General features: G+C 35.0%; 2 protein-coding genes across 3 annotated transcripts; one reads left to right on the top strand and one right to left on the bottom strand.

Moving 5' to 3' along the window:
• Positions 1-718: 718 nt before the first annotated feature.
• Positions 719-11,120, bottom strand: polk (polymerase (DNA directed) kappa). Of its 2 annotated transcripts, none has more exons than XM_048189104.1 (14): positions 10,217-11,120; positions 9,443-9,562; positions 8,829-8,981; positions 8,619-8,750; positions 8,397-8,541; positions 7,639-7,836; positions 7,169-7,293; positions 6,910-7,076; positions 6,733-6,765; positions 6,501-6,597; positions 5,971-6,094; positions 2,229-3,290; positions 2,051-2,102; positions 719-1,420 (listed from the first exon to the last, which is right to left on the bottom strand). In XM_048189104.1, exons 1-14 carry the CDS (start codon positions 10,343-10,345, stop codon positions 1,318-1,320), a joined length of 2,640 nt encoding a protein of 879 aa, XP_048045061.1. In that variant the 5' UTR covers positions 10,346-11,120; the 3' UTR covers positions 719-1,317. The 2 variants fall into 2 exon arrangements, with proteins under 2 accessions (XP_048045061.1, XP_048045060.1); XM_048189103.1 differs by having other exon boundaries at positions 722-1,420; positions 5,923-6,094; positions 10,217-11,112.
• Positions 11,121-11,141: 21 nt separating this feature from the next.
• ifngr2 (interferon gamma receptor 2) lies at positions 11,142-14,724 on the top strand. The gene is made up of 8 exons (XM_048189105.1): positions 11,142-11,273; positions 11,362-11,569; positions 11,677-11,791; positions 12,040-12,203; positions 12,298-12,452; positions 12,566-12,710; positions 12,924-13,084; positions 13,356-14,724. Exons 2-8 carry the CDS (start codon positions 11,518-11,520, stop codon positions 13,491-13,493), a joined length of 930 nt encoding a protein of 309 aa, XP_048045062.1. The 5' UTR covers positions 11,142-11,273; positions 11,362-11,517; the 3' UTR covers positions 13,494-14,724.
• The last annotated feature ends 7,563 nt before the right edge of the window (positions 14,725-22,287 follow it).

Below are 22,287 nucleotides of genomic sequence, written 5' to 3'. Positions count from 1 at the left end.
TCACGTTTCATTAGTGTCCTGGCCTGAAGAAATCTGTATGTCAATATTCAGTTAGTCATCGCGCCACCTGTGGGTAACAGGAAATTACATGTTTTTCACTGTGATTAACTCCCAGAAACATATTTTGATATGCCATGAAGTGCCAAACAAACTAGAAACACGTTAAATCATGCAACACTTGGAAAAAGTGTTAATGTTTGTGATTAATGTCACGAAACAGGAACTTGTTGTAACTCAGGCATACAATGTCTGATCTGCTCCAAACTTCACATTTGATAATAGTCCTGGCCTGAAGGCATCTCCATGGCAATATTCAGTTACAGTCAAAGTGCCACCTGTTGGCAGCAGGAAGCGTGGCACTTTGAAATGACTGCGCCATAATTCTCCTGTATTTACTCACTTACATGCACGTCACCCACTGTTCAGTTTTCCTAAGGCCACCGGGTGGCGGTGAGCCCAGGTGCGAGGGCCCTTTCATCGCTGCTTTCAGCTTTATTTTTACTGTATTTTTAATCAAATAAACGCTACCTTGGTGAGATTTCTTTCAAAAACATTTAATAAATTGTACAGACCCTAAACTTTTGAATAGTAGTTTACTTCTTTACAATAAATAACATTTTCATTTGGAAAGAGAAATGTTGAATACACAATGAGGATAAAGCGGTTTAAATGGTTTCCAAACTAAGAAAACCACGATATACTTCCACCCTTTAAAACACAAAACACCACTTTATGAGATTAAGAGGACAATTTATTTTTTATTTTTTAAAAATTAATTTTACAATTACAATTTTGCATGAATACAATTAGGATACTTCTGTATATATTTGGTAAATTTTATGTTATGGTCTATAAAGTGCTTTGCATGCCCATACAAAATTAAATGCTCATTTGCATTTATGCAAAGAATAAAATATATATATATATATATATATATATATATATATATATATATATATAAAAAAATTGAGCCACCCATCACTCATATATTAATGCAGAATTAACATCAATGATTTACATAAATATAAAAAGAGGAAAGTGCAAAAGTATAAATATGAAGCATTTTTCCACCACACAAATACACATTTCTATAAATACAAAAAATATCCAAATAGATCTTCAGCTTCGTGTCAGAGTATATTATGTTTCCAGCACAATCTCTTTTCAAATGCCATCTTATTTAATACCGGTTTTTCTTCAGTTTGCATATTTATTACTTGTTCCTTCAACATATTCCCTGAAGTGAATCCAGCAAAGGATTATCATGTCTTTTCTTCATAAATTAAAGGAAATTATCTTTCTAGATTTGTAACAGAATTAGACATTTTGTCTGGTGTTGCCTTTGAAGAACTTGTCGATTGTGTGTTTTGTGCTCAACACTTTTGTTTTCTTTGGGGGAGGAAGAGGAGATGATCCTTGCCTGTAGTTAAAATGGACAATACATAAAAATCATGAGAAACAATAATAAAATACATTAGCGTTTAAAAGTTTGGGGTTGGTAAGATTTTTTTAATGTTAATGAAATGTCTCTTATGCTCAAAATTACAGTAAACAGTAATATTGTGAAATATTACAATTTACGAGAACTGTTTTCTATTTTTAAAGGTAATTTATTTCTGTGATGCAAAGCTGAATTTTCAGCGTCATTACTCAAGTTTTCAGTGTCACATGATCCTTCTGAAATCATTCTAATATGCTGATTTGGTGCTCAACAATAATTTCTTATTGTTATCAATGTACCAAACAGTTTATACTGTTAATATTATATATTTACTTTTGTGGACACTTATAATTTTCAGGATCCTCTGATGAATGGAAAGATCAAGACACTTATTTGAAACAGAAATCTTTCAACATTATATAATGTCTTTACTGTCACCTTTGATCAATTTAATGCGTCCTTGCTGAATAAAAGTTATAATAATAATAATAATAATAATAATAATAATAAAACAACCCTACCTGACCCTAACTTTTAAACGGTATGTACATTCAAATGCCATTCTTACAATATAGTATTAGTATTATCGCCTTTTACACAGTTAAATACCTTTTGCTCTTTTCTCTCACTTTAGAAACTCTTCTCTGGTCCCCGAATTGGCCTGCAAAAGACAAAAACAACAAGTGTATTATAATCATTTTCCTTGACTTACCTTATACTTGTCATGGTATCATTACTATTTCCAAATATGATTTCTTGCATTCTTCTACATTTGTTTTTGACTGACCTCTTACGCTCTTGAGTGCAGGCGCATCTGAATGTCCCACAGGAGGATGAGACCCTCTAAACTCCAGCAGAACATCCTGGTTGAGACACATATCCACATGCCGGTTGAATAGAGCGAGGTCACTGGTGCTCTGCAGCTGACTGCACACGGGACACGTCAAAGACGAGCCTCTGAAGTCAGATGACAACTCTGTGACAGCCTCAGGATTGTGTGTTGTGTGTGAGGCTTTAGAAGTAGATTCAGAAAGAGGCCTCTTCTTGTTAGGAACAACTGAACGCTTTCCATTTATTTTTGTCCTGTGACTAAAAAATGGAGTCGTGAAATCATTTCCGTCATCAGTTTCCACCACTGGCAAAGAGATGCTAGTGGACGGCTTCTCTCCATTTGGGTCGTGGCTTGATGCAGGTGGTTCACTGTTTAGCTCTTCCTTTTTCTCAGCAGCATCCAAATCTGTGTGTTCATTATCCATTGCACTGCCCTTCAGACATTCATCAATATGGTGGTTGAAGGCTGTGAGGTTTACATTCTTCATCTCTCTGTCGCACACAGGGCAGGTGAGAAACTGCAGCACCTGGGTTGAGATTTTAAACGATGGCTTTAAAGTTGCATCTTTGTTTATGTATCCTGTTGTCTCTGTCCCTGAGTTTGTATTTGACAAACATGTTTTGCTTGTTGTTGTGTCTGATTGAGGGTTTGTTGTTGGCAGATTTGTCTGAGTTGAAGCAGCTGCGTCAGCACTACTGTTTGTTGAGTTTGTACCAGCGATGACAGACATCTGTTCCTGCTGCTGCTGAAGTCGTTTTGACTGTGCTCTTTGAAAAAAGGACTGCTGCTTAGGTTCTGTAGATTTAGGTATTTGCTCAGACACAGAAGGTACTTTCATCTCAGAGGACTGCGGCTTTAGGAAACTGGCACTATCAGTGCCTTCTTCTGCTTTGAGCGCAGATCCAGGACACTGCGTGAAACTGCCTGGATCAGATCCACCTTTCTGCAGGAACCCCATTATACTCCTCTGAAGAGGCTTTTTATCTTCAACACTGATAAAGCCAGACACTCGAACGCCTGTTGAAAATCACACCTCTTCATTAGCATGAGCATTTCATAAACTGAGTTTTACTATCTGAAACAAATACACATAGTAGCTTCAGATAAAAAAAAAAAAAAACTGTATCATTGTATTGTCAGATTCTTCATTTGTGTCAAATAAAGCAATGATTATTTTTTTTTAGATTTCACAAGCTTTAAGAAATAAATAAGCATAAATTGGACATAATACAATAAACTTTAGATAAAACAATTATTACACTATCGTTCAAAAATTTGGGGTCAGAAAGATTTTTTTTTTCAATTGATTAAATCACCAAGGATAAATTCAATTGATCAAAAGTGACAGTAAAGGCATTTATGTTACAAAATATTTTTATTTCAAATAACCTTATAAACTTCCATAAAAAATGGGTTAGAAATAATAAGCAGGGTTCCCACTCTTTCATGAACACCAGATTCAAGGTCTTTCAAGGACTTTTTAAAGCACCATTTATTTTATATCAAGCACCTATCAAATTCACATCCCAGCATACGGAGCGTCATGAAAGATCTCTTACAGTACCTAACATTTTAATCCTCCTATTGCATTTGCATCCTTTTTAATCCAGAAGAGGTACAGAATCATTTGTACATTAATTTTGGAAATATATTAAAACTGTTTGCAGCTTCCTTATCTCTAATGTTAACAATCTTTCCACACTAGTTTTGGTTTTTATTTTTTATGAATCATTACTTAAGTAAAAACATTATTATATAGAGAGAATATTGTAAAAATAAATTTTGCAATTGAGTGAAAAAATTATATGGGTTATAAGGATTATATGGATCGTAATTGTGGCTTATAAAGTCAGAATATATACAATATATTATAGATATAATCTTGCAGTTCTGAGAAAGAAAAAGTCAGAATTGAGAGAAAAAAATCAAATTGCAATTTATATATGACAATTCTGACTTTTTAACTCGCAATTGTGAATTTAGGGTGGGGGAAAACGCCCCCTTGGGGAAACTAACTCTACATAATATGCATAATATTCTAATTAATAAGTAGGGGTGGGCGATATGGCAAAAATATCACGATTCATGATTTGATCACAAATCTTTTTCATGTTGGTTTTACTATTTTGCCAGTGACTGAGCAGTACAGTCAAACTAATTTCCCTATATATTAAAAAAATAGCCTTACAAGGTAACAAAATATAAAAGAAAAAAGAATGACAGACTTTCAGCCCAAAGTAGATGAAGATAAAAATACTAATTTAGAAGTTTCTTGCTAAAGCTACTGTATTAAAGCAATTAAAAAAAAAAGGAAATTCTGTCATAATTTACTCACCGTAGAAGTTGTTTTAAACCTGAATATGTGTTCTCTTGAACAGTTTTTTTTGAAGAATGTGGGAAACCAAACAGTTGCTTGTCCCCAGTGAGTCCCATAGTAGGAAAGGAAATACTATGGATGTCAGTGGGTACCAGCAAATGTTTGGTTACCCACGTTCTTCAAAATATGTTCTTCTGTGTTCAGCACAAGACAGAAATTAATACAAGTTTGGATCAACTTTAGAGTGAGTAAATAAAGACAGAATTTTCATTTTTGGGTGAACTACCCCTTTAAGGACATGTTGCAACATGTGTTGTCTGTCCCTTTAATTTATTGACACACATTCATTTTCTCTCAACTGTTTACTTGGAATTTACACTTAACCGATGGTGTAAACCTGTTGTGTTTTTGACGGTATTAACAGACGGTATTAACACTGCAAATGCAGTGTTTGACAGGCTTAATAGAGTGTGCGCGCTTCGGGTGTATCCGCTCAGAAAAGCATGTTTTTAACCGGCAAGGCTTTAAAACTGATGCAAATAATAAAATTTTGTGATTGCGAATAACTGCAGTGTTCCGTGAGTATAACTCTACCGCTGTGTTAACATGTTATGTGAATGTATGGCGCTTTGTACTACACAGTATGTTGAGACAGAGGTGCCAGGACTGCAACTAGCACGATATAACGTTATTTCTTCAAAAGCGTCCACGATCAAAATTGCACACCCCTATGAAGCCGCCTTTCACCCCCTAGCGGCAGTCGCACGGAACTTTGAAATTGGTCGTGAAGAAACCGGTCATTATTGTTCCTCTCGGCTTTTCACCATGGTAAACAACTATTTTATTGAATGTAACGTTAATACATGTATGAATATATCCAAAATGTAGTTCAAATTGTATTTCAAATTTAATTCAAGCACTTTCAAGGACCAATATTTGTTTTCAAGTACTTTCCAGGCCTTGATTTCATGTGTCTGAAATCCAAGTACTTTCAATGGAACCCTGAATAAGAAATGTTTCTTGAGCACCAAATCAGCATATTAGAATGATTTCTTAAGGATCAAGTGACACTGAAGACTAGAGTAATGATGCTGAAAATTCAAAACTGTTATTTTAAACTGTGATAGTTCATATTACTCTTTTATTGTATTTTTGATCAAATATATGCAGCCTTGGTGATCATAAGAGATTCTTTTCAAAAACAAACAAAAAAAATCTTAACCTTTTAACTTTTAAACAGTCTTTGAACATATTTGAACACACACATGCGCGCACGCACACACACACACACACACACACACACACACACACACACACGCACGTAATATATACCCATGAGCCTTAGCTTTAGTGGCTGAGGGCTGACACTGTCAATCTCAACTTTGAGAAGGTCTTTGGCAGCCGCAAAGATGTCCTCCTCAGTGCAGACAGCATACTGCAGTGTAAACGCTCTGGTCTTGACTTCAAATTTGACATTCTTCAACTTTAAAGTAACAGTTTTCCCCTATAACACAAATAAATTCCATGTTAATGCATGTTAGACAAATATTTAAGCACTTACTAATTGTATATTTCGAGTCTATATGACATTTCCTGAACTATTTTAATTATTTTTTACACAAATTATTTTCTACTACATCCAGCAACAAAGGGAAGTAAAACAACTGAAAAGATGTTTCCCCAATAAATATACATCTGCACAAGTACATGGTAGTACTCATGGTAATGATGCTGATGTTTAGAACAAAACATCTTAGACGAAATGAATGAATTAAATAAAATAAACCTCAAACCATCTTAATATTCAGTGACATGCACGTTATCAATGTTATATATTAGACTCTGTATAAAACTGAGAGAAGCTACTTTTACTTTAATCTTAGCCTGACAAGGAGGCGAAACACATGTACCTTGAGGACCTCCCGCTGTAGGTCCTGTGCTAGGTCGTGACAGAGCTCCCTGCACAGGGAATATTGCTCTTCTGCATCACTCATCTCCCCAAACGTCCTAAAAGAAAGAGTGAATAAAAATTACACAAATTAAATGAGGGTAGGAGGAAAAAGAATGTTGATTTCAAGTTTACAGAAATTTTGGGTCTGGTCTGGATCTGATGCGTGTGCTGAAGACTGTTGAGCAGATTACCTCTCAGTGCTCATGCTTTTTCTTTCTGAGTCCCTGAAATAAAAGATAAAAGACCAGATCATCAATGAAACATTAGAATAGAAATCTTATTCTGTATCCAACAAAACAGTTCCCCTTGTAGCTTACTGATATTACTCAAATACGTTTGACACTGTAACATATAATAACACTGCACACCTCTCAATATGTGTGGAGCCCAAACCCAAAGATATGTGAAGGAAATGATGCCAAGAGGTTTCTGAAAAAAGCAAGGAAAGTAACGCCATCTGCTGGCCAAGTTGAGCACAGCTGACAATACCCAAAGCAGCCAGCATCTTTTCGGTAACCTTTCCAACACCAGACACCTGCAATAAACAAACAATAATATTAAGCCACGTCAATGAGCAATGAGCTATAAAACAGCCAGGGGGGAAAAAAAAAAAAGAGTCAGGCGAACCTTTCTGACTGGAAGATCCTTCATAAACTCCATCACAACTTGTCTCTCAGGAGAAATTCGGTACTGGCCATTGGGCTTGTTCTTGTCACTACATACTTTTGCAAGCATCGTGTTTGGAGCAATACCTATAACAGAGAATAATCTGACATTATTTACATACAGAATAAATACTGGATATACTTATGTTTGCAAGTTAAAGGCACAGTATGTATGTTTCACCGCAAGAGGTCGCAAAGACGTAGCTTGATGACGCAGTGATGGGAGTGTGGAATCATAAAGCTGTTTTCACTGGTTAAAATTGCGGATTTCTCTGGATTTAAACATTGTTGTAAACATTAGGGATAATGCAAGTGCATAAGTCAACAAATTTATAACACTGTTCTAGTGTTTTTTTTTTATATTTCAATGCAAAAATCTTACATATTGTACCTTTAAGGGTAAAAAACTAATAAAAATTTCCGGTCCCTCACCTGCACTGGCAGTAAGGGAGGTTTTCTGCTCAATACGGAAGCGCATCTCCCTTACAGCCTCCTCTGCAGTTGTCCCAAACACCTCTGCTTTCCCTTCAGCTCCAGACAGAGAGGGTGAGGAGCAGGGACTGTCCTCAAATAGCACCGGAGACAGTCCATCTGTCTCCGAATTAGCCGCAAACCTTCCTGTATCACTTTCTTTTCATCAACAAATATCATGTTAATATAATTGCTCATAATAATAAAAGACAGATTTTCATAATTAAAACTTTCACAAAGTACAAAAGTGGACCTCTTTTAAAGTCCACTAGACCAGGGGTATTCAATCTTTTAGATGCCAAGGACTCTCAAATATGATCATCCTTGTGATTTAGAGAATTTAAAACTGTAATTACAAGCAGGTACTTTTTAAATACAAGTACAATGTAAAAAACATATACAATAAGTGAAGTGAATCAAATGATTAATTTAAATGTTGATACATAGTAGTTAAAGACACTTAATATAAAGTGGGACCAGATATTTATTTAAAGTATAAATGTGTGTAAAATATTATTTTGAAAATATTTATATTGTGTTTAATTACTTTTTTCTACTTCTTATAGTGCCATAAGAAGTATTTAAAATAAATATTTAAAATATATATATATATAATTTTTTATATGTTTTATATTGCTTATCTCTAATCTTTTCCACAGTCCCCATATCACTTCCAGTTTGAAAACCGCTGCACTAGTCAGTAGACTTCAGTAACACACCTGTCTTGGCATCACACACGTGATGTGTTCGCATGGTCTCGGGCCAGTGCTTCCGCTGCTCCAGATGCTCAGTGATGTCCAGATAAGCCTCATCCAGACTCACAGGCATAAAATGAGGGTCATACTCTGAAAAAATCTCCCGTACCTTTAAGACAGACCCAGACATGAGGAATCGACAGCAGCCATGAGGAGTATTGAATGTTGGACTAACATATAACATACCTGGGCACTCACTGCTCTGTATTTGTCAAAGTTGGTGGGCATGATAACTAGGTTTGGACAGAGTTTCTTTGCAATGAACCCTGGCATGGCAGCACGGACACCAAACCTCCTGGCGTGGTAATTGGAGGTTGACTGGAAATGATAAAGACTTAAAATGTCAACACTGTGGATGTGTGATGATGTTCCCTGAGTTTTGTTTCAGATTCTCACCAGCATGCTCATGGATCCCACTGCCATCGGTTTGTCCTTCAGCTCCGGGCAATCTCTCATTTCTACAGCAGCGTAGAACGCATCCATGTCTACATGAACTATCACACGGCCCAGCTCTCGACCCCTCTCCAGTTCACTTGTTAGTTTGTCTACCTATGGTGCGAAAAAAACCCTAAAATACTGAACATGTGACAAAAAGGGGTCCTAAAAATAAAGTATTTCATTGTTTATCTTGGGTAAAGCTCACAAAAATATGTCCAGTTCATGTTTCACTCTAGTTTATATTTTGCAGACAATAGTTTATTTTAGGACCATTAATATTTATTGCATTGTGACAATAAAACACAATGAAATAATGCGATCAACATAATTCACAATGTTCCTACAACGAACTGTGTAAAACATTAATAAGATATAATGTATTAATAATCATCCTGTCCAGAGACAATGATTTTAAATAATGACATAATTAAATATTAATTACTTAAATAATACATCCTATTTTCAATATAGTGAGTCACATTTCAGTCACATAATAAAATTCAGGGTGAAATTGTCCACATGGTGGGGAATCCAACCATAAAATTTATGACAATCATTACAGAGTTGATTACCTCTGCTTGTGCTTGCTTCATCTGTTCTTTAGTGATTCTTGCCTTTTGCTCCATCATCTTTTCAATGCGCTGATTCACCTGCCGCTCCTTCTTGAGTTCATTCTCATAAAATTTAGATCCCTGTCATTTAAAAGAACAAATTCATTTTTTTAAACTGCATTATAAATGGGTCAATGTTAACACTGTTGTGCACTGTGACTTGCTATACTTCATATAAAAGTATTCAAACATTTAATTAATTTATAACATTAATTGATTTAAAAGTATTTTAATTTATTTATAATGACAGTGGACTATTAAAGGGACCCCTAGGGGGCCTCACGGCATTGGGAGGTTTGTGGAAAAGGAGAAAAGCAGTGGAAAAAAATTAAAAATAAATCAATCATTAAAAAAAAAAAGAAAGATTGAAATTGATTAATTAAAATTGGATTCATTTTTTTTATTTAAATGAATACATAAATGAGTAAATGAATAAATAATAACAGTACAGCACTATAATGAGTAGTGTAATATTGTAAATTAATAGAAACTTAATATTTTTAAATAATATTTTAGACATTTATTAATTCTCACAGAAAAAAAATACAAAATGATAGGATGGTGACGGGGTCAATCCGACGATGACTATGATGATCATACATATTCATAAACGTAAATAATATTATTATTATTATTTTTTTTTTTTTTTGGTGTGCTTAAAAAAAAAAAGCTCAATGTCCATGTTATTTGTCAAGAACACATAATAAACTTAAGCAAATAAATAGCTGTGCAGACCTTGGAAGCTTCCAGAATGATCTTGTTGATCTTGTCTCTGTCCAGTCCCTCCATGCCAGCCTTGTTATCATTGAGAGCGATCCTGGAGAGAAGATCAGCTCCACTCGCAGCACCCTGATGATCCTCCATTTCTGCTACTTTCACTTTCACAAGATTCACTGCCTTTGATGCTTTAATTCACCAAACTAAAATCTGCGACCCAGTAAGCGACCTGCCATGGATGCTAAACGTCTACAATTATTCTGATAGGAAGCAAAATCAAGATTTTTTTTTTTCCAAATAACTTTTCCTGTGCTAGTTGTTTGGATGAATATTAAAAAATAGATATCACTGAACGTATTTTAAAGCGTTGAGTTACTTGCTTGTCTCACACATCTACAGCTGAAGAAACATACATTAGCAAACGATTTATTGTTGTCAAATAAAAAATAAATAAATAAAATCAACAACGATATAAAAGCGTTATTATTGCCATAGCCCCCATTTTTGAAAGTCTTGTTCTCGAAGAAGAACACATCAGCATGAACGTCTTTATCGCCACCTGCTGTACTGGAATATGAACATAAATCATCATTCCTATTCAACTGTTTTCAAGTTTAAAAGTAAAAAGTAAAAATTATCACCAGGATCGCTTAAAACACGAAGATGGTCTATACACAGGGTCTATATCTCACTAGCATACATGCTGACAAGAGTGATCATCTAAGGAAGGTTATTATGTCATATGTGTGTTTTAAATGCGATATATGTGTGACATTTTGTTTATTATGAGCGAATATCTAGACGACGTTTTTGCGCCGTTGAAGGCAACTACGGGAAGGAGACGCCATTTGTTACGTCGTTTATTTCGAGTCCAAAATCGTATTTCATTAGCCGCAGCCAGAGCCGTTAAATATGATATATGTTTTTCAACGGCTCTGGCCGCAGCAAACGCTACTCTCGCGATACTTTGCAACTATCGCGGCTTCTGTTGATGAGTGGGCGGAAGCCAGACAGACGGAAGTGAATCTGATTCAGCGACTGATTGTGATATAACGCTTGCAAATGGGATTTATAAGTAAGAAGTACTAACAAAATAGTTCTGTCGCATTTATTATTGATTTATATTATTTGCTTTATTTTTTATTGTGTAAGTCTGTTCTAAGAACTCCGCAGATTACGCAACATTTACGTTGTTTACCGTAAGAGGAACCAACGACTGCAGGAACTAGCGTAGCGTGTTTCTTTCTGGAAGAACCATAATGGCGCTTTATCAAAAAGCGCAGGCTTCACGGTGAAAATATGGATACAAAACCGTCGAAATGATCCGCTTCATTCACGTAACGGCTGTTTTTATACTGGTAATCATCATTGGTAAGGACTCAAATTATATGATTTGTGGAATTGCCGCATTTATGGTATTTAAAACAACGTGCCATTGCTTTCATGTTCTCAAACACCGTCTGCCTGTTTTATTTCAGAGAGTACATTCGGCCTAGAGCCGCCTCAGGATGTTAAGATAGTCGGATCAGATCTAAAGTGGAAGCCTCCCAACGATGACAACGTGCTGTATTCACTGCAATACAAACTTAACTCGTAAGAATATTATGTTAAAGGGATAGTTCAGCCAAAATGAAAACTGTTGCAAAATCTCTTGAGGTTTTTTTTCTATGCTGAAGCACAAATAGGGAAGTTAGGCAGAATAACAGTCATCATTTACCGTATGGCTCTTTTTCCATACAGTGAAAGCGAATGTTGACTGAGACAGTCATATCTAACATCTCACTTGGCCCTGCATTATCATCTTGCCTTGAACTATTCTGTATTGTTATTTTGTTTTTTAGCAAATCAGAGGATGAATGGCTCAATGTGTCGAGCCATATTGGAACAAAATTAGCAAAATTTAAAATTACCTCTGAATTTTATGGAGCAGTGTTTCGAGTGCGCTCCGAGAAAGAAAACCACATCTCAGAATGGCAGTATTCAAATCAGGTCCAGTGCCTAAATGGTAAGGATTGCTTTATGTGGTTATATGTACCTTCCATTTTAAATGTTTATCGCCTTTTAATATATCTAACACAAATACCTTTTGTATTTCACAGTGGAGTCTTGTGTTCCTCAGATGAATCTGAATGTAAAGGCTGAAATGGTTCACTTGACTATGGCACACATGGATGACAGCTTGGAGAAAGAATATGGAGATAACGTTGAATTTAATGTATCATACTGGAAAAAAGATAACGGAGGATATCCTGAGGTCTCTTGCTTCCTTCACAAACAAACAAACAAAGAAATAAATCATGTAAACAGTTATTCTCTATTTCTGTAAGAGGACTACTGTAAAGCTGACTAGAGTTTTTGATCCTACAGGTACAGTCTATTATTATTAGCAGGAATGAAGACATTCATAATTTGGAACCAGAGCAAAACTACTGTTTCCAAGCTGAATATTTGCTTTTTAATAAGCCTTATGGAAATCCTAGCGAGGAAAAATGTGAAATCATTCCAGAAAGACGTAAGTCTTTTTCACTTCTTTAATACAAGTGCACAAGCTGCATCAGCTTCATTCAAAGTGTTTGTGATTAAACCCACCCAACCAGAAATTCATTAACTTTTAGATGATGAAATGAGTCACATGATGCAATAAATTATTAATTGTGCTCAAATGCATTAATTGAACTTAGAATCATAACGCCATGTGTTCTTTCGTTCCTTTCTTCCTGTGTAGCTGAAGCAGTAAAGAGACGTGCTTTTCTCTATAGCATATTGGCCACACTTCTTGTTTCGGCCATGTGTGGTGCCTGCATTTTTGTACTTTTCAAACACCACAAAAAGGTGAAACAGTGCTTACAGCCACTCCATCTGGAAATACCTGACCACTATCTAGAGGTACACTTCCATATTTTATCATTTTTAATCAATTGAGAAAGTAACTGAATGGTAGCTCTAATATGACAACCTATTACAAAAAACTACTTTTATGATAAATATTGTTTTGGTAGTTATCGAATTTGAGTTCAGAGGAGGATTGCTATCAAGCAGCAAACCTTTCTTAAATTATCATTTATCAGTTAGAAGAGTTAGGTGTGAAAAATGTGGTGATGTGGAAAAAGTCATTAATTATTTTAAAATGAGTATTTGTTGTTTTCCTTTTCTGTAGGTTTTATATAATGGGTTTCCTCTGGAAGCATGTCCAAGTCCCAGCAGTCAGAGTTTACGGTCATATGACATGATCACAGTAATGGATGTGGAACAGAATTGCCAAAAGGAGGAACAAGAGAAAAGATCTCTGACTTAAAGATTGTGATTGTCTTAGTTTATTTAGATGTTTTTCTTTGATATTTTTATTTTCAATTAACATACTTTGCACATCACTAACAAGCTTACAAATTCAGATCTGTCCTGTATAACATGAAATGGTTACATGAGCATTAGTGTTCATTTTGTTTTAGTGTTTATTTGGGCTATTTGGTTTAGATTAGATGGTAATGATTGACAATTCTAGCACTTTTAACACTAAACCTGAAAATCACTTTGTTGCCACAGTTTTTGGAAACTGTATTAACTATATCTGCACTTAATCTGCATTTATAAATATCTCAGATGGGGTATCTAGGGATTCAGCTTGAGAGAATAATTAAATTCTGACCATCAGCATTTAAATAACATAAGAAATCTTCAAATCACTGTAATATATTTTAGTTGTTTTTGTTTGGCCATAACAGTGACTTGCTGCTCCATTTTGACCTTATTCTTTCGCTGTTACAATTCAACTCCTGTTACAACACAAGTTTGCATGAGAGTTACTTTAATATATCAAAGTTCCCTTTAAATAGCTGTACACATTTGGTCTTCCTTCAGAACATAATTTCTTGTATATGGTCCTCATTATTTAAAAACAGTATTTTATATTGTTTTTAAAATGCATTTTATGTCTTTTTTTGTGAAATTCATTTGGTTGCCAAAATTTCAAAAGTATTTTGTAGCATTTCATACAGCAAATAGCTACACTGATAATGGATACATTGTGAAAAAAGAGACATTTTATGAGTAGAGTTCATTTAGAAAAGTTGAGTCTGTTAGGTTTACTTTAATTACATGTTCAGTTGGGCTGCTTTTGATGAAAGGTTGCAATTGTTTGTATTTTATGTTCCCCTAGATGCGTTTTGGTAAGTGCCTACATTTGTGATAGTGGCCATTTAACATGCAATACCAAGTGTTGTGAGAGCTAATACTTTTTATACTGTAAAATTGTGACATAAATGTATGTTGTTTAATTAATGGCTTTAATATAATCGATGAACATTGAATTTGAAACTACTGCTAAACTCTCAATTTGTTTTGAGAAATTAGACATCTTTGTTTTTGCACAACTGTGAAATGGTCCTTAGCTGTTCTTTTTTTCTTGTTTTGAATACAGATTATCGTTTTTTTTTTTTTTTGTATGAACCTGCTCAAGACTATATGTGCATATATTCTGATGTGCTACAAAAGAAATAAAAAAGAACAAAGTGTTTCCTTTTCTTGAATAATTTTGAACTGTTTTCATGCGTTATGTATGCTAATTGTTTGATATACAACATTCAGATTTTACCTGAAAATAAAAACTACTTTTTTCCGACCACAAGAGGGCACAAGCCTACTTGAGTTACCAAAAGGTGTTATTCTTTAGTGCATTGATTTTCATAAGTACTCAATGAAAAGCCAACTACAAACCCTTACTTCCTAAACCCTTCTGCTTTTCTCAGAAAACCTAATCATATTTGCAGCATTGTACATGTTTTTTACCTGTTGAAAAGACTGATGGTTATTCATTTTATAAAACCTGTGAAATGCCAGGACCGTTTTAGTCTGAACTGTGAACCTTTGCACCCTGTTTTCTCCACAGAACATCTCATCTTTGCATGAGGCTGAAGTGAAGAATGTGCCAGCGGCATACAATGTGTTGGATGGCTTTAGAGATGATAGGGAACAGTCTTACACCCCTTAACTGTTCCTACTGAAGCCTTTGTCTCAATAACTCCATCAAAGGAATGTTAAGCCTCCATGCAGACCCACTGTGAGGAAAGAAGGGCTTCAAATACTTAAGGCAGACAGGTGTTTACACAAGTGATGCTTGCCTTGATCTGTGGATGTTCGTGTCTTGAGAAAAACAGACACATTTGTCAAAGAGCTTGTTATTATTTAAACACTTTGAACTGCCACGAAAAAGCATCTAAAATCAGCCTCAGAGGTTTTACTGGTCTTGAATGGTTTAGCTGGTATAAGCTGGTCTTTGGTCTGTTGACTACAGGCTGGCCAAGCTGCTGTTTAGTTGGTCTTCCAGCTTAAGCTGTTATAGCATTTTTTTAAATTATTATTATTATTAAGAAAAGATTGGAAGGCTTGTACTATATGCTAATGGTAGCAAAAGCTGTGTAGAACAACTCTGATAGTGTAACCTTCGGCCTATGGGTCTAATAAAACCATTCTTGTGTGCAAAGGCTGATCTCTCAAAATGATTTAATGAATGGGAAGAAGCAGGCCTACTTTTGATTCAAATGAAGTTGAGGTGATCATCAGCTTGGAGTCGCAACAAATGCTCAAATTAATTTAGAGTTGCACTGTAGAGAGTCTTGCATTCATTCATTGTGTGCATTCTTTGATCATTTTAACAGGACTGATTTTGTTTTTGTTTTTGTTATTTTTTTTTACATTACCACATGTTTATGCCACAGTAAAGACATTTATAATGTTACAAAAGATTTCTATTCTAAATGCTGTTCTTTTAAAAATCTTTATCAAAGAATCCTGAAAAAAATAATTGTTTCTTGAGCAGTAAATCAGCATAGTAGATTGATTTCTGAAGGATCATGTGACACTGAAGACTGGAGTAATGATGCTCAGGAATAAATTACATTTTACAATATATTAAATAGAAAACAGTTATTTTAAATTGTAATAATATTTCACAATAGTACCATTTTGTATTGTATTTTCAATTAAATAAATGAAAAAAACAAAAACGAAAAAAAAAACTTTTGAACAGTAATATGCATGCATGTCTTTAACCCATGGTGAAATACTTGAGAATCAAAACATATTTTAAGCCGCAAACCACATTATAACTTGATATATTCTTATCTATTTATGACGAGCTTAGAAATATTTGTTATCGGAATGGACTTTCAAACTAACATAAACAAGACCATGTAAGCCAAGGCCTGTCATGTCTGTGTGTGACATTGCTAAGATTGAAGAAGTGCATTCCTTTGATTACTAAGCTATTATAAAACCCAGAAGAACTGTAACAGTGACTAGTAGGGATTTTGTTCAAATCTGCTCGCCAAAAAGACTCGGATTCATTCACTGATTCATTCTGAGTCTCTTTCTGTAGATTACAGCATTACACCAGTAGGTGGCGACAAGTGATTGTCTGAGTATTATGAGTAAATCTTTGAATTATTAATTCAACAGCTGCTTTCCAAACACTCTAGGAACAAATTAACAGCATCATTTAGAATACACATTAGGGCAATAATAATTATTTGACTGATCAACATTGTGTTTTTAAACAATAATAAGTATGTGAATTTTTTACGTCTGAATGCCGACTCAGTATTCGACGCTGTACATGTGAGCACCACGACGCATACATGTGCGTTCTGACATAGACTGTGTAGGAGATTGACAGGGTAGAGGGGAAACTGTACAATAAATTCATTATTTTTGTTTTGTTTTTGTGCACAAACAGTATTCTCATCACTTCATAACATTAAGGTTGAACCACTGTAGTCACGTTGACTATTTTAATGATGTCTTTACTACCTCTCTGGACTTTGAATGTGGTACTTTCGTTGCTTTCTAGATAAAAAAAAAAAAAAAAAAATATCAGATTTCATCAAATATAATTTAATTTGTGTTCTGAAAATTAACAAAGGTCTTACAGGGTTGGAACGACATGAGGATGAGTAATTAATGACAGAAATTTCATTTTTGGGTGAACTAACCCTTTAATCTAAGCCTTGTCTGTGAAACCAGGCCTAGATGAGATTACAAAGGTAACTAATTTCATAATGGTTGTATGCTTTATTACAAATGCTTCCACCTCAGATGGCAGACTGTGTGCTTGCATAGAATCGACTTGTATTTATTTTTAAAGGTGCCCAAGAATGCTTTTTCAGTCTAAGGTGTCTCCTGGATGTGTCTGTGAAGTTTCAGCTCAAAATACCCCATAGATTTTTTTAAATAATTTTTTTTAACTGCCTATTTTGGGGCATCATTAACTATACACTGATTTTTTCAGTCGCCGCCCCTTTAAATCGCGTGCCCCCTGCCTCACGAGCTCTCGACTATATTACAGCGCATTTACAAAGTTCACACAGCTAATATAACCCTCAAATGGATCTTTACAAGATGTTCGTCATGCATGCTGTGTGCATACATCGAATCATGTGAGTAAAGTATTTATTTTGATGTTCACATTTGATTCTCTATGAGTTTGAGGATATACTCTGTGGCTCAAGCTAACGTTACACACTGTTGGAGAGATTTATAAAGAATGAAGTTGTGTTTATGAATTATACAGACTGCAAGTGTTTAAAAATGAAAATAGCGACGGCTCTCTTGTCTCCGTGAATACAGTAATAAACTATGGTAACTTTAACCACATTTAACAGTACATTAGCAACATGCTAACGAAACATTTAGAAAGACAATTCACAAATGTCACTAAAAATATCATGCTATCATGGATCATGTCAGTTATTATTGCTCCATCTGCCATTTTTCGCTGTTGTTCTTGCTTGCTTACCTTGTCTGTGCACAGATCCAGACGTTAATACTGCCTTTCCTTGTCTAATGCTTGAACATGGGCTGGCATATATGCAAATATTGGGGGCGTACACCCCGACTGTTACGTAATATCGTTTTCCGGAAGTCTTTTAAACAAATGAGATTTACATAAGAAAGAGGAAGCAATGGGGTTTGAAACTCAATGTATGTCTTTTCCATGTACTGAACTCTTGTTATTCAACTATGCCAAGATAAATTCAATTTTTCATTTGAGGGCACCTTTAATTAATTTTTTTAACTGCCTATTTTGGGGCATCATTAACGATACACTGATTTTGGGCAGCGCGCCGCCCCTTTAATTCGCCTGCTCCCTGCCACACGAGCTCTCGACTATATTACAGTGCATTTACAAAGTTCACACAGCTAATATAACCCTCAAATGGATCTTTACAAGATGTTCGTCATGCATGCTGTATGCATGCTTCGAATTATGTGAGTAAAGTATTTATTTTGATGTTTACATTTGATTCTGTATGAGTTTGAGGCTATGCTCTGTGGCTAACGGCTAATGCTACACTGTTGGAGAGATTTATAAAGAATGAGGTTGTGTTTATGAATTATACAGACTGCACATGTTTAAAAATGAAAATAGCGATGGCTCTTGTCTCCGTGAATACAGTAAGAAACGATGGTAACTTTAACCACATTTAACAGTACATTAGCAACATGCTAATGAAACATTTAGAAAGACAATTTACAAATATCACTAAAAATATCATGCTATCATGGATCATGTCAGTTATTATTGCTCCATCTGCCATTTTTCGCTGTTGTTCTTGCTGGCTTACCTTGTCTGTGCACAGATCCAGACGTTAATACTGCCTTTCCTTGTCAAATGCCTTGAACATGGGCTGGGATATATGCAAATATTGGGGTCATACAAATTAATGATCCCGACTGTTACGTAACAGTCGGTGTTATGTTGAGATCTGCGTGTTTTCCGGAAGTCTTTTAAACAAATGAGATTTACATAAGAAGGAGGAAACAATGGGGTTTGAAACTCAATGTATGTCTTTTCCATGTACTGAACTCTTGTTATTTAACTATGCCGAGGTAAATTCAAATTTTGATTCTAGGGCACCTTTAATATTAGTGACAAGATATTGTGATGTTTCCTATCAAACATAATAGTGTAAATGATACATTATATTGCCTAGCTCACTTCACATTATTCTTAAGAATCAATAAAATCATTCTGGAATTTACTCCAACGATGTGAGGTCACATGAGATTGAGGGTGAAGAACTCTTTTATAGTCTAAAGCACTGTTTTCCACTAAAGAACCTTTTGTGCAATGGAAAGGTTCTATGGATGTTAAAGGCTCCTTTAAATGCCCTAAAATTGAGGCATTTAAATTTCTTGTATGTTTACACTGCTGTACTGTCTCATCTTCAACCTGAGATGGACATTTTAGCCCTTTAGGCCCACTGTCCTGCAGAGTTTAGCTCCATGCTCTAATTTATGATATATGATTTTTAAAGTAATCCTGAAGACTTTGGTTAGATTTTTCAGATGTGTTTGGTCAGGGTTGGAACCACACTCTGCAGGATGTTAGCCCTCCAGGAGCAGGGTTGGACACCCTTTTCTACCATAAAATGAGCTGTGTGAAACCCTGCAAGAAAATATAAAAAATTCAAAGATGTAGTCAACTAAATATATAGCTAGTAGCAGTTTTACATGTGAGTATTAAGAATTTTTAACTCAAAATACATAAGATTAAGAAAGGGGCTGCACATGGAGCCCAAAAGCCAGGATGGCCTATAATGATCCCTCCTAAAGGCCCTGGGCCCAGGACCCCGGACCCCAATTTCTTCTGAGGGTGACCCCTCAGTAAATTTGCAGCATTTAGGTGACATGATCTTCCTGGAGTCAATGAGAAGATCCTCTGTTGATCTGAGTGTTGGTGTGTGTATTTTCCTTTTGTCTCAAGGTGAGACGGTGAATGTACTTGTCTTGTAAGTATGATCATATATGAGAAGGAAAAAAAGAGGGAGACTAACTGCATAGATTCCATGAGTCTCCACTCAACACAAAACATCAAAGCAATCTGTCTGGATAAAAATAATGCCTTACCAGGCACTCCAAAGTCATAAAGCCAGTTGAAACTTCAAAACTATTGCATGCAATCATACAGTAAATGCTTTTGAAAGCTCTCAGAGTGATGTTTTAGTTCAAGACAATGGATTAGAGGTTGGTAAGAGATTGTCTGACAAGAAAAAATGTCAATAGGGCAAAAAAGGCCTTTAAAATCACTTCAGTGGTTTATTTTGCCCATTTAAAAACTACAGATAACACCATACACACACCTCTGTCCTTGAACTTCTGTCCCGTGCCAACTTCAAAAACATTTCGCAACCTTGGAATTATAAGGTTCTATCTGCATTCTGAGCAGTTTTGAGATATTGAGCTTCAAATTTTTTGCATTCGATTCGACTGTGCAGATATAACCTTTTTGTTTTCTAAATAAAAATTCCCAAAATGTACACAACATAAAAAAATTGTATAAAATTGTATAAAAATGTAAATAAGTTGTCTCAATATAAGAATATGTGAATAACTCAATTTTGACAAAAATGTCAGATAGAAACTTATAATTCCAAGGTGAAGATTTGTTACTTTGCATAACAAAAACTGCAAAAGTTGTTCGATTTATCAAGCATGTAATGTATACATCATTGTGTTAGTCATTATTTAACATCTAGTTTTTAATTAATTAATTAGTCTGTGTAATTTATGTTGTTGAACAAAACATGGAATCTTTTTTAAGTAATGTTAACAGATCTTATTTTAAAATGAAAACCCATAAGAAATAGCAAGGCTAGTAATTGCTAAACTCTTCTGAGTTTTAGGACTACAAATTGAGCATCTCTGGCAACATAAATTCTTCTAAATCAAAAACTTAAATGGTATAAATTGTGATGCTGACAATTCAAATATTTTTCTATAAGATAAAAGGTTTGCTCATTGGCCTACAAGCATTTGGAGGTTCATTGCAGTAGCTTTAAAAAATCTAATTAAGAAGAAATGTAAAAAAATGTAACTTTGTCAAATGAAGGCAAATTTAAAGGTGCAATATGTAAAAATTTTGTCCGCTAGAGGTGGCTAAAGGCCTATTCAATACAAAACCGTAGCTTGATGACAGCAAGTTTGAGCACAGAATCTTGGGACATGTGGACTTTACCTCAACGGACAGTGAAAACTATCGGGATAGGACTCGGGAAGAAATCATGTTCATGGATGAGATTATTAACGTTACTGTAGTATGAAGCAGAGCAGGACCGAGTGTTGTGGGAGCTCAACGAGGCTGCTGGAGCGATTGCGCAACACACGCCTCACGAGCAGCTGAACTTTTATTATGACACAGTCGCCGGCGCCGTTTCTGCTTTTCCGGCCATGAGTATGAGGTAACACAGCTCTGTTTATCATATTAGATACATTTGTGTGTGTTGAAAATGATGTTATATAACATATGTTATTCTGTGTGTTCGCTCGGCGGCTGCTGTGAGACACTTGTTTGAGACACACTGCTGTAAGCTAGATTGATTTTATAATATCATATTAAATGCTGGATAGCTTGTGTTGATAAATGGCATGCAATTAATTTTAAAACGTATTGTATGATGGAGAAAATGGTGTATTACTGTTACTAAAAATAAAGCTGCATCTGATGATGCTATGTTAGCTACTTGACAAAATAGTGTTTTTCTCTGAGGCATGGTAAAGCATGGTACTCGCAAAAAAAATCAAGAAAATTAGATTTAAGCAATAAGAATAAACGTGTTTAGCTATATAACAATAATTCGTTTTCTGTCTATAAACTTAACCAAACAGTTAAGTTCCCTTGCCTATTAAAATATGTAATATATTAAAGCATCTTTGGTGTTTCCATGGTTTTTACAAAATAAAACCGCAAACCGAGGGTAACGCGGGTATGACGCAATTGACAGGTGACTCCTCACACGTCCCGGAGCCTTGGTTAAAATTGCAATTTTCTCACGATATACAAATAGTTGGAAAAATTTGGGATATTGTAAGTACTCAAGTGAACAAAATATATAACACTGGCCTAGTGGTTTTTGGATATTTTACTGCAAAAATATTACATATTACCTTTAAGTTTTTCTTTATGTCTCTGAAAATAAGATGTTTGAATCATCCATCTATTCTCCATACAGCTTATTCTATGGTATGGGACCTTTGCATCATTAAAATAAATGTATTCTAAAAAAAAAAAAAAAGAAGAAGAAAAAAAGAGAAAT

Source organism: Megalobrama amblycephala, linkage group LG4 (genome assembly GCF_018812025.1).
Source record: "Megalobrama amblycephala isolate DHTTF-2021 linkage group LG4, ASM1881202v1, whole genome shotgun sequence".
Taxonomy (NCBI): Eukaryota; Metazoa; Chordata; class Actinopteri; order Cypriniformes; family Xenocyprididae; genus Megalobrama; species Megalobrama amblycephala.
Note: the sequence above shows the minus strand (reverse complement) of the source record. Positions and strands in the feature narration are given on the sequence as shown.